This window comes from Amaranthus tricolor, chromosome 9, assembly GCF_026212465.1.
Source record: "Amaranthus tricolor cultivar Red isolate AtriRed21 chromosome 9, ASM2621246v1, whole genome shotgun sequence".
In the NCBI taxonomy this organism is placed as follows: domain Eukaryota; kingdom Viridiplantae; phylum Streptophyta; class Magnoliopsida; order Caryophyllales; family Amaranthaceae; genus Amaranthus; species Amaranthus tricolor.
Window position 1 is genome coordinate 25,948,690 of NC_080055.1, and position 11,900 is coordinate 25,960,589.

At 35.5% G+C, this 11,900-nt stretch overlaps 2 protein-coding genes across 5 annotated transcripts; both read left to right on the plus strand.

Moving 5' to 3' along the window:
• The first annotated feature begins 2,050 nt into the window (after positions 1–2,050).
• LOC130824080 (ABC transporter C family member 2-like) lies at positions 2,051–11,721 on the plus strand. 4 transcript variants are annotated; one of them, XR_009046670.1, is made up of 5 exons: positions 2,051–2,230; positions 3,166–3,533; positions 4,108–4,286; positions 9,605–9,759; positions 10,062–11,721. XR_009046670.1 is itself a non-coding variant. In XM_057688963.1 (4 exons), the coding sequence occupies exons 2-4, from the start codon at positions 3,234–3,236 to the stop codon at positions 9,672–9,674; spliced, it is 549 nt and encodes a 182-aa protein (XP_057544946.1). In that variant the 5' UTR covers positions 2,052–2,230; positions 3,166–3,233; the 3' UTR covers positions 9,675–11,721. The 4 variants fall into 4 exon arrangements, 1 of the variants encoding a protein (XP_057544946.1); XR_009046669.1 differs by having other exon boundaries at positions 2,052–2,230; positions 10,312–11,721; XR_009046671.1 differs by having other exon boundaries at positions 2,052–2,230; positions 10,408–11,721.
• LOC130823427 (ABC transporter C family member 2) lies at positions 9,823–11,721 on the plus strand. Its single transcript, XM_057688047.1, is given in 4 exon segments — positions 9,823–9,834; positions 10,154–10,326; positions 10,328–10,518; positions 10,961–11,721. Coding segments are annotated over 4 exon segments (438 nt in total). The 3' UTR covers positions 11,023–11,721.
• Positions 11,722–11,900: the final 179 nt, after the last annotated feature.

Sequence of the window (11,900 nt, forward strand, 5' to 3'; positions counted from 1 at the left end):
ATTCGTTAATTATAAAAATCATGCTCAAGTTTTTATTAAAGTTTTTTCACAAAAGAAATTAACTTTTGAAGAAGAATTTTGCTAAAAGGTCATTGAAAGCTAATTTATCAAGTTCAAATTTGAAGAACTTTTTAAGAAGAATTTATCCATATTTTGAAGGTTTCTCCTAATATCCCTAATCCTAATTTCACCCTAATTTCCTTGCATTAATCCATATGATTTCATCATAGCTTACAGAAGAATTTGATGGTGAACCGTGGAAAAAATCCATTACTCAAGAAATTGGAAATTTGATAACAAAAATTTATTTTAATTTGTTCCATGAATTTGAATAAATAAATTTCGATTTTTCATAGCCCTTAGAGTGAAAACTAACAGATAAAAACGTTTTTTTTGTTCAAATAAATTTCGATTTTTTATAGCCCTTAGAGTGAAAACTAACAGATAAAAACGTTTTTTTGTTCAAATAAGGTTACAGAGCTAGTTTTTATTTGGTATCATCATTTTTTATCACACGTATACTATTATAATTTTACAATAAACAAAATTAATGAACAAGTCTTATATATAGACTTGATTATTACTTGTATTTTATTTTATTGTGCACTAAGTTTATTTAAGACTAATCTCACTTTATTTACTTGTTGTAATTTTCAGGAAACATAGTACTATTTTGGAAAAACATTAATATTTGACCAATGATTAATAGCTAATAGTTAGTTATTTTTCCAAGTGATTTTAAACATGTTGCTTGGAGCAACTTGTTCAACATAGTTTATTTGTCACAGTAAACTATTTTAATCAACTAATCTACAAAACATTAATATTAAATGATTTGACATATACCCATCTATTTGTGTTAAAACAAATTAAAATTAGTAAATAAATAATTTTTTAGCATTTAGATCAAAAATTCGTATTAGAGGTGTTCAAAATAAATTTAATGAGCCGAAATTTACTCGACCTTATAACCAAAGACGATTTGACCTGACTTCAAAAGTGATTTACAATAATGTGAAAAACTATATGGATATAAAATCTAATTTCAAACCGACAAAAAATACTTTACCCGAAATAAATTTGATAACCCAAATAAACCCTTTAGTTCAAAACTTGTGACGATTGGTGTGCACATTTTGCAATACATACAGCGTAAGCGGTGACGCAGGCATCTCCAAGTCATTTTGAAACCCATTCTCACTGCAAGCAGTCAGCACCTTAGAATTTGGCCCAGTAGACATTATTCTTGACCTTTTTGTCATTTATTCATACCCTCCTTAGATTTTTAGCTGACTTGTTTGATTATTTAAACGATTTTTAATAAAATTGGATTTTAACCGTTGACTGTTTGTTGTTGGTGACAGAGCAAACGAACAAGAAAATTAGATATTTCATTTTGATTTTAAAAATATTTTTTAGCCGGCTTAAAAATCTGATCAATTTGTTATTTACTCGTAGGTCGTTATATTTTTAGTTGACTTGTTTGATTATTTGAAATTAGTTATTTTAATTGCTAACTAAGCTAGTGGGATAAACCGACTGTCTAAGAAGATATTTGGTAAAATCAAATTTCATTGGAGAGAGACCGGGCCAACAAAATTAGACTTTTCATTTTGACTTAAAAAATATTCGCTTCTATTCACTATCATTGTGTCATTTGATTTTTGAATACTATTCATCAATCACTTTTAATATGTGTTTTGTTCTTAATCTATAAATTAAAATATAGTCAAGTAAGAATAAGATCTTGTTTGATTTGTTTTGATGTAAGTTTTATGAAAATCAATTTTTTATTATTTTTAGTCAAACACAATTAGAGATATTTAAGATTAAAATACTCTCTCTATTTTTGTTGTTCTTCTCATTTACTTTTTTCATATTTTTTAAAACAAATTTTAAACTTTAATATCTCTAAATATACATAATAAAAAATTTTTAAAAAAAAATATACATTAGAGAATGGAGAAGGTGTAGGACCATTAGTAATTAACCCCATAGTCATAATTATAATTGTCATATTCCGCTATTCCTATGATATATTGTCGTGATCTTCTCTCGTGCTATGAAAAGTATTACAATCACTTAAACTTGTTGGGTACTCTCATTTTCAGTCTTCATTCTATCTAGCTTAAAGATGCCCATTAATCTCCTCTCTGAATTGGGTTATTATCATGGGTTTATCTGATTGTTATGCAGTAATCATGGAGTAAACTTCTGCAAAGCTTTTTATGTATGTATTTTCTATTCCTTTTTGAATACTTGCACTACAATCTACACCCATTTTTTGATTTTTTTTTTCATTGAATTTTGGGTTTTTGGGTTTGGATTATAAGAAACAAGAATCAAAAATCATGCTTGTGCATTACTTATTATTGTAATCTGTTTGCTTCTCATTTTTGCTCTAATGTCAAATATCCAAAACTTAAAGTTAACGGTCGAAGTCTCATATATACGTCCTCCGTTATGAAATGCTTGTTACTTTAGGGTTATTGACACTTTTTATTGTTTAAGCTTATATTATGTATTACGTTTAAGACGAAAGAAAAATTATAATAAGGTGAAATCTTATTGTACTGTTTAATGTATACTTTTATAATATTAATTTTTTATATGTTTATAATTTAATGAAGAAAATGCAAAATAATACATTGAATTGCGTAAAAAAGTCAAATCTAACAATTATAATTAGAATGAAAAAAAGTATATTCTAACTAATTAACATAACCGTCACACGAGAGCTTTTTAAGTTAGAAGCGTGGATGCATTAAAAGCCATCTCATACTTAAAAATGTTCTACTTATAATGAAAGTTGGCCAAACATGTGAACTCTTGTCGCGTTGAGTTATAATGCCATGTCATGAAACTATTATAATCAAAAGTTTAAACTAATGGTTGAAGTATACTTATTGGGATGCGATAATGGATGAAAATTGGTTTCCTTTTATTTTATGAGAAAAATGTTTTTGGAGTGATGGAAAGGAAAACTCTTTTGTGCTGGGTTTTCCATTTTATTTGCTTTGTTAAACCAAACAACATAAATTATGAAAATAAACATTCTCCTAAAACAAACAATCCCTAGACTTTCACTGTTTGTCATGTTTGATTTGTTCTTTGGTGATAACCAATGTGTTTCTAATGGTTTTATTGGGGCTGATTTTGATGCAGGTTAGAGACTTTTGATCTATAAATTCAGCTTCATAAGAGTAAAAATTGATGGGTTTCAAGCCATTGGAATGGTATTGCCAGCCAGTGGCAAACGGCGTCTGGGCAACAGCAGTACAGAAATACAGAATGCTCTTGGGCCTTTCACACCCTGTGCTACAGACACCATTGTGATTTGCTTATCACATTTGGTTGTGATGGGGCTTTGTATGTACCGGATTTGGATTACCCAGAAGAACTCCAAAGCTCAAAAATATTGTTTAAGGTCCTGTTATTATAATTACTTTTTGGCTTGCTTGGCTGGTTGTTCTGCTGCTGAGCCTTTGTTCAGGTTAATTATGGATGGACTGGCCGGTCTTGCGCCTTATGAGGTGCGTCTCTCGTTTAAGGGTTTGGAGATGGTTTAATTTATGCTAAGCATTGTTGTTTTGAGTTTATTTTTACTGCAATAGTTGTTTACTTATAGTGGATTTGTTGGAAAATACTCACATGTTTATCATGGTATCAGAGATCACAGATGTCTGATCGATTGGAAACTAAGAATCTCGGTCTTTCATAAAAAATAATGAGTGGGTTCGAAAAGAATGACGTTCTCGGTCATTTAGAAAAATGGGGTCACATGTGAGGGGGAGTGTTGGAAAATACCAAAATGTGATCCCACGTTGAAGAATTAGAGAGAGGTTGACTAACATATATACTTGATGCCAGGCTACTCCTCCTAATACCAATTGATTTTAGAATGGATCTTCATTGGGTTTGTGTGTAGTCAACTCTACTTTATGCAGGTCTTGTTGTGTACAAATCCAATTACAAATTTATAAGGATTGACCACTAGAGTTCAAGCTTAAGTATATATAGACAATATCTAATTTAATCCGCATTTACTGGATGTATGTACAAATGACTTGTTGCATAACTAATTGTGCTTATTTCCTGCTGCTTCAGGTACTCTCGTTAATCGTTGAGGTTCTTGCTTGGTTGTGGATGCTTGTTATGATTGCCATAGAAACTAAAGTTTATGTTCGAGAATTTCGATGGTTTGTTAGATTTGGTGTCATTTATGCTTTGGTTGGAGATGCTGTCATGCTCAGTCTTGTTCTATATGTGAAGGAGCACTATAACAGGTTGATTCTTCTTGAATGCCTCCAATGATAACTTATTCTTGATGTTGAGGTTCATTACCTTTATTTTAAAACATTTGCAGCTATTATATCATCAAAGTCTTTGTTTGAGCATAGATTTTGCTTGATGTAGATATAAAATTAAGGTGCAATGGTATATTTATGTTTGGTTTAAGTTTGTGAATTGGGTTCTGTTGTTGTTTTAGATCAGTGCTTTATCATCCAGGTTAGTTGTGTTTATCTTTGTAACCTTTTGACAAACTTCATCATGTTTATTTTCTTGATGTGATCTGGCGTATGTAAATGGCTTGTTTGTTATTGCATCTTGTTAGATTCAGGAACTTAAGTCTTGCTGCTTCACATACTTTTCATTCTAAAGTAATACTTTCTATGTTTTTCTTAATTGCACCTTTTGGTTTGGGAATGCAAAATAAGATCGATGCGTTGTAAGTGTACCAAATTCCATTGTGAGTAGAAGCGGGAGAGATTGTATGGTCCTCTGTCATACATGGCATACGCATAGGGTCTTAAATAATGTAAAATAATAAAAGTTGTTAGAGTTGTATTTTTAGGGTGTTTTGTTAGTAGTCTTTTAGTAGCTTGTATTCTTGTTTGTATTTACCCTCCCATCTCTTATAAATAGAGGGAAGTATGGGATGTTTTGGAGGGGAGGAAATATCTTGAGAGAGAATTGGAAACACTTAGGAGTGTTTGGGAGACTCGAACGTCCCATACTTAGGAGTGTCTGGGAGACTCAAACGTCCCTTAGTATCATTGTATTTGTTGCGCGGCAGCGGAAGCAAAGGTCGAAAACAATAATGAAACAATAAAGATTCAAACAAACAATAAAGAAAAACACAACGAGAAATTAACGTGGTTCACTATCAACGTGATAGCTACATCCACCGGCATCGAGAATAAACTTTTCACGATAAATCGGGAGATTACAAGATGAACACGAGAAACCACAACAATGGCTCTCTAAGCTTTTTCTCTCTTAGTTTTTCTCACTTTGTGTTTTGCATTGCATCTCCTTCTAATTCTAATTACATGGGGCCTTTATATAGCATACCTCATAATAAAAAGAAATTAGGGTTAAGAAAATACAAAAAACCGTCAAATACTAAGAGTAACCGGCCAAAAACGTGCCAAGAAACCGCCATTATGCGAGCCGTGTAAAACTACGCGAGCCGCGAAACTGAGACAGAACCTACTCCGCGCCCCGCGGATTGGGACAACAGGTACTCCGCGCCCCGCGGATTGGGACAGCAGGTACTCCGCGCCCCGCGGATTGGGACAGCAGGTACTCCACGCCCCGCGGAGTTCACTCTGTTCGAGTCACCACATATTTCAACAATCTCCACCTTGACGAGAACACGTAGTCAACCACTACCTCATCAAACCATAGTGAAGCAAAACTATTCTCAAGCCAAACCCGATGCAAAGCTTAAGTATAAGCCATACATCCCGACAAGTCTCCAACCAAGACCCATCCCGATAAGTCTTCAACTAAGACCCATCACATACCCGTTTCCAAGTATAACAACTCATAACGCTCAACTAGCATCACAAGTTCACTCATAATGCTCCATCTGCATCACGAGTACACGAGGCAAGCTCCAACTTGTGGTTGTGCACACCTCCACCTGTGAGCTCCCTCATACCACCTCTAAGGGCCTATGCTAATGAATCCAACATAATAAAGAATCTACTAGGACTGTCAGATCATCCTACCTTCTTTACCTTTATCTTCATGTACGTGCATTCCGAATGAAATCTGACCACACTGTGCTTCTCTCGAACATCAAGCACCTGATCATTAAGCACACAATCGTAGTACACAAAAGCCAACCAAGGTTGATCACAAAGAACCATCACCGAGATTAAGACATAATCAAACTCAGCGAACACAACCCAAGCTTCAACCGATGTAACAAAGCACTTAATATCACTCCCGTACATAAGAAACACAACAGCTGATCCAAGCAAACCGTAGAGAGAACAAATCTCTACCTGCTAGTGCCCCCACCCAGGTTGAGTCACAAACCTACAAATGACACTTCTGGCATGCGCAAAACAAGTACACATCACAGCATACTTCAAACACCGAACCATTACTCTAGACATGTAGACCGACTTAGTCTCAAAATGAGGTGATGTAATTGAGTTAAGTAACACTACCAGTCCATACAACAGTTCCCACACTTTGCTCATACGTAAAGTCATAGCAAGCCACTGCGCCCGCTCACTATACTCTACTACGTGCTCATAAGAGGGTGGTCCAAGTGACTCCACAAAATTGGCTACCAACCTTGCCAATCCCACAAGGTTCAATGCATAACCTACCACACTTATAGCAACCAAAACAACACTCCCTTCAGCCAACCTATTAAACTTCTCGAGAACACATATAGGCTTTTCTTGAAACCCTTTAGATCGGCGGAATGTTCCCTGTACTGACTCCTTTAAACTATCCACAGAGATAAAGATAGCACCAGAAATCATAGTCAGAGAGATACCTAGGGTAGCATCAACATCATCAATCTGGGGTCGAACAGAAATGGATGAGGACTTAACCTCATACTCCACCTCAAACTCGGTACCACTATCACCATAACCAGCTGCTGCAAATATGAGATAGCACGATACCCTACTGAGCCACACCACACACATACTGGGCACCTCTAATCCCGTGTGTAAATCCCGATCGAACAAACTAATCCAGTATCTACTCAACAACCAAGTACTAGAGAGCATGCATAAGACTCTCCCTAACAAGGTCCAATTTGCTATTCCTGTAACACTGTTCTGCAATGGTGTTATCCCATAGGTATGATGCCACAAAATACCTAAAACACAGAACATAACAAATCCACAAAACGAACTATCCAAATGTAGCCAACTAACCATCTTACCATACAAGTGATCATGAGCTTCAATGGACAATTGTAAGACGATTCTCAATGGACAATTCCAGCCCTCTACTTTCACCCATATGACCATGCCTATCATAAATTGTCATCTCCTGGTGACAAGTAGAAGCACTAACTGAAGAACTAAGTAGCGTAACACCCTGAAAGACATACAGGGATTTCACCTTGACACCCTTAAGTATCAAATCCGAACCCTTTAAGAAACTTACTTCCCCATTGCTAAACTCACCCTTGAGCCCCAAATCATCTAAGGTCCAAAGCGATATCAAGTTCTTCTCCAATGCAGGAACATGCCTCACCTTAGTCAAAGTAACCCTTCTCCCATCACTAGTCCGAAGTCTCATGAAACCAATACCTACTACTTCACATGGAGTACCGTTAGCAATCGTAACTGAAGCTCCAAAACAAGACTCATAAGTATCAAATCAATCCCGACGAGGACTCATATGGAACGAACTACCAGAATCAAGAATCCAACTATCAACCAAATCACTAGACTCAACACAACTAATCAATGCTAAATCTTCCTCCGAATCATAGCTCTTGTTCTGTTTACTTTCGACTACTGTGGCCTGAGATTTATTCTTTAATTCTGGACATTTAGACCTAAAATGTCCTGGTTCCTGACAGTAATAACATATTATGGTCTTAGTGTTGCTAGACCTATCTCTACTATTGCAAGTATCCGATCTGGCACCGTTACTATTGTTAGACCCCTTTTTCTTTCTAGAATTTCTTCCCGACCTAACAACTAACCCACTGCCATAATTCTCATTATCACCTGTCGCCTTTTGACGCAACTCCCTAGTATAAAGTGCTGCCTTCACTTCTTCTTGGGTCAACGAGTCTTTGCCAACCATAAAAGACTCCACAAAGTTCTCATAACTATTCGGTAGAGAAACAAGCAATATTAACGTTGCATCCTCATCATCTATCTTAACTTCTAAATTACGCAAATCTAGTAAAATAGAATTAAGATTTTCTAGATGATCCCTTAATGGCGTACCTGACTGCATCCTGAGGCTAAACAACCGCTGTTTCAGTAGTAATTTGTTGGTTAAAGATTTTGTCATGTATAGTGACTCCAATTTTAACCATAATTCTGCGGTCGTCTCCTGATCAGCAACCTCCGTGATGATATGATCATTAAGACTTAGTAAGATGGTAGAATGAGCCTTCTCTTCCATCACTACTAACTGTTCATCAGTCCATCCGTTTCCAGATCCCGACGTAGATGCCGCACTCTTTGGGATCAACGGACGCCAAATCTGCTACTGCTTTAATAACGCCTTCATCTTAATCTGCCATAGCCCAAAGCTATTCTTTCCATTAAATTTCTCAATTCTTATTGTAGAATCTCCTATCATTGTTTCCTTCAAAAACTCTTCCTAGGATTAAACCTGAGCTCTTGATGCCAATTGTTGTGCGACAGCGGAAGCAAAGATCAAAAACAATAATGAAACAATAAAGATTCAAACAAACAATAAAGAAAAACACACCGAGAAATTAACGTGGTTCACTATCAACGTGATAGATACATCCACCGGCACCGAGAATAAACTTTTCACTATAAACCGGGAGATTACAAGATGAACACGAGAAACCACAACAATGGCTCTCCAAACTTTTTCTCTCTTAGTTTTCCTCACTTTGTGTTTTGCATTGCATCTCCTTCTAATTCTAATTACATAGGGCCTTTATATAGTATACCTCATAATAAAAGGAAATTAGGGTTAAGAAAATACAAAAAACCGTCAAATACTAAGGGTAACCGGCCAAAAACGTGCCAAGAAACCGCCATTACGCGAGCCGCGAAACTGAGACAGAACCTACTCCGTGCCCCGCGGATTGGGACATCAGGTACTCCGCGCCCCGCGGAGTTCACTCTGTTCGAGTCACCACATATTTCAACAGTATTCATTAATAAAGTCAGTTTTTGTTAATATCACGGACTGATCTGTTACATCCGCATATGGGTAGATGTAGTGTGAGCTCATGCTAAACTTCCCCTTCACACGGCAAGAAGTTCTCATTATAAGAAATGATGCATTTAATCAGAAATTAAAGGAAGTATTTGAAAGCTTAGCTCGCGTGTTTAATTGAAACTTTACTGTTTCTTGCTTTGTAATTTACCGAGGACCAGAATTGAATGATTATTCTGCCTTGGGTGGAGCTTTTTTCGGTCATGATGTAAGCTACTAGACTAAAAAGCTCATGGAAAAATAAGCAACATGTTACTGATGACCTCTCATGCTGATTTATTTTGGTTCATATAGCCGACTACATATTTTGGTTTTGAAGCTTTGGCACTATTGTTTTTGTGACTAATATTCACTCTTATCTCAAGGAGATTTGTATGAGTAAGATATGTTGTATCTGTTTGTTTAGGGATTGTTCGGAGTTCTTTTATTCGTCTACGTTCCTAGTCTGGATCCTTACTCGGGATATACTCCCATAAGGCATGAACAGATTGAAGATATCGAGTATGAGGAACTTCCTGGTCGGGAGCGAATGTCTCGAAGGGCGTGCTAACATATTCCCCAGTATGTTTTTTCATTTATAACTTACTATTGTCGTCAATTACTTTTTGCACACTAAATTTATTAATGAGTTCCATAGTGAGAAAATTTGTTATTACGCTATTTTCTTTTCATAAATTTCTTGCTATTTTTGAAAGAGATTATCTCTCACGTTCATTTATTTTGGTTCATATAGCCAACCTCCTATTATTGGGATTAAGGCTTTGCATTGTTGTGATGTATAAGAACGGTGCAATTTGAACTGTATTTAGCAAAAGTCCATAGCTGATCTAGAAATTTTTTTTATTGTTCTGTTCCCTTTGTAGCTCCAACCTAGGGTGATGTTTGGGGGGATTCAGATGTATGCAACCTTACCCTTGTTAGTAATAACACTAATAAAAAAGATTGTTTCTGATAGACCCTTAGTATTATATTTGTATATATCGATATACCGTCTAAGGCACCTCCAGTTATCAAAAGCAATCGCCCTCCTCCTGGTTGGCCTTCATCGGGGTCCATCAAGTTTCAGGATGTGGTTTTACGTTATCGACCTGAACTTCCCCCTGTCCTTCACAGTGTCTCCTTTCTAGTGCCCAAGTGACAAGGTCGGAATTGTTGGACGAACTGGAGCAGGGAAATCAAGCATGTTTAATGCATTGTTCCGTATTGTAGAACTTGAGCGCGGGATGATATCTATTGATGACTGTGATGTGGCCAAATTTGGACTTACTGATCTGCATAAAGTTCTCGGAATCATACCTCAAGCACCTGTTTTGTTTTCAGGTACGATTCATATACTCTTGGTGAATCTATCTTTGTTCACACTTTCATGTTATTCTTAAGCTATCATCTCATTATCAAAAGTTGAAATATATCTAAATATGTAGATTCTCCACATAATAGTGTTAAAATGCGAAAATGGTCGCGATTGGTAAAGGAATGATGGTGTGGTAACAAGAGTGATGTGGTTATCATAACGCTTAAATATCGGTCAAATTACAAGATATCCCTTGATACGGCCCAAAACTCGGATTTTTTTTCACTTTTACAACGCGGGAAATATCGGTTCGTTTGTTTAGAAACCTTTACAACACGGTTGATGCGATGCTGCCTTGTTTTTAAACTATGCTCCACGCTCTTCATCTAGGACTGTTAGTTAAGTCTTTTTATTCATATCTTATTTCGGCTGTTGCACACGAGGTTAAATGAAATGTTAAAATGTCAGAGGATTTCGATGAACACAATGATGCTGATCTATGGGAAGCTTTAGAGAGAGAGCCCATTTGAAGGAAGTCATCAGGAGGAATCCTTTCGGTTTGGTTGGTGTGTTATCGACTTTTTAACCTTGCAAGTTATAAGTGATAAATTTGTTAACGGACTACACAATAAGATCCCGCATAAGAGGAAAAGATTGAAAAAAATAATCTTATTATTAAAAATAATTCTCCAAATAAGCTTTAGAAAATTTTAATTCTCAAAATAAGCTTCTCCATGCTAAAACTGAGATCAGGTATGATCTCTATTATTATATGCGAACAAATAAACTGGTAAAAGAAAATCAAAATTCTTTGTCTGCTATTAGTTATCAAAATATTCTGAAGCTTATTTTGAGATTTTTTTTCCGAACTTTTAGGATTTTTTTTTGATAATAAGCTTAATTTTTTCAATTTTTTCATAAGAGGAGAGTTGACTGCTTATAAACCCGATGAGGTTCCATCCTAAACCAATTGGATTTAAAAGGAGTAACTCATCAAGTATATGTGCTAGTCAACCTCTTTCTAATTGTTTGACGCGGTGCCATGCCCTAAAATTGAGTGAACCTTCGAGTTACATTGCTAATGTAATTAGTGAATCGATGTATAGTATTCCTTTGGATAGCATTCGGGTGGGTTTTACTTATTTCAGATGAAATCTTTCCATTATCCCTAAATATTCTGTTTAAAACTCTAATTATCAATATTTATAATTTTTCTATGTCAATTAAAACTATTTAGTTTTGCTTTGCAAAGGAATCGTCTCTTTTCTTTAAAAAAAATTGCCTAGAAAAGCTGTAGAAAACCCACCTTAATTTATAAATGGATGTAAATTTAGTATCGTTTATGTCATTTTAGGAATTTTAGGCAAAATAAAAGAAATGAGTCATTTTTATAGAGGATCGATTTCGA

Excerpts from the sequence above, each read along its gene's own strand:
- LOC130824080 (XM_057688963.1), top strand. The coding sequence starts at position 3,234 with ATGGTATTGCCAGCCAGTGGCAAACGGCGTCTGGGCAACAGCAGTACA. Across the intron at positions 3,534-4,107 it reads CCGGTCTTGCGCCTTATGAG|GTACTCTCGTTAATCGTTGA; the intron begins GTGCGTCTCTCG and ends CTGCTGCTTCAG. Across the intron at positions 4,287-9,604 it reads GTGAAGGAGCACTATAACAG|GGATTGTTCGGAGTTCTTTT; the intron begins GTTGATTCTTCT and ends CTGTTTGTTTAG.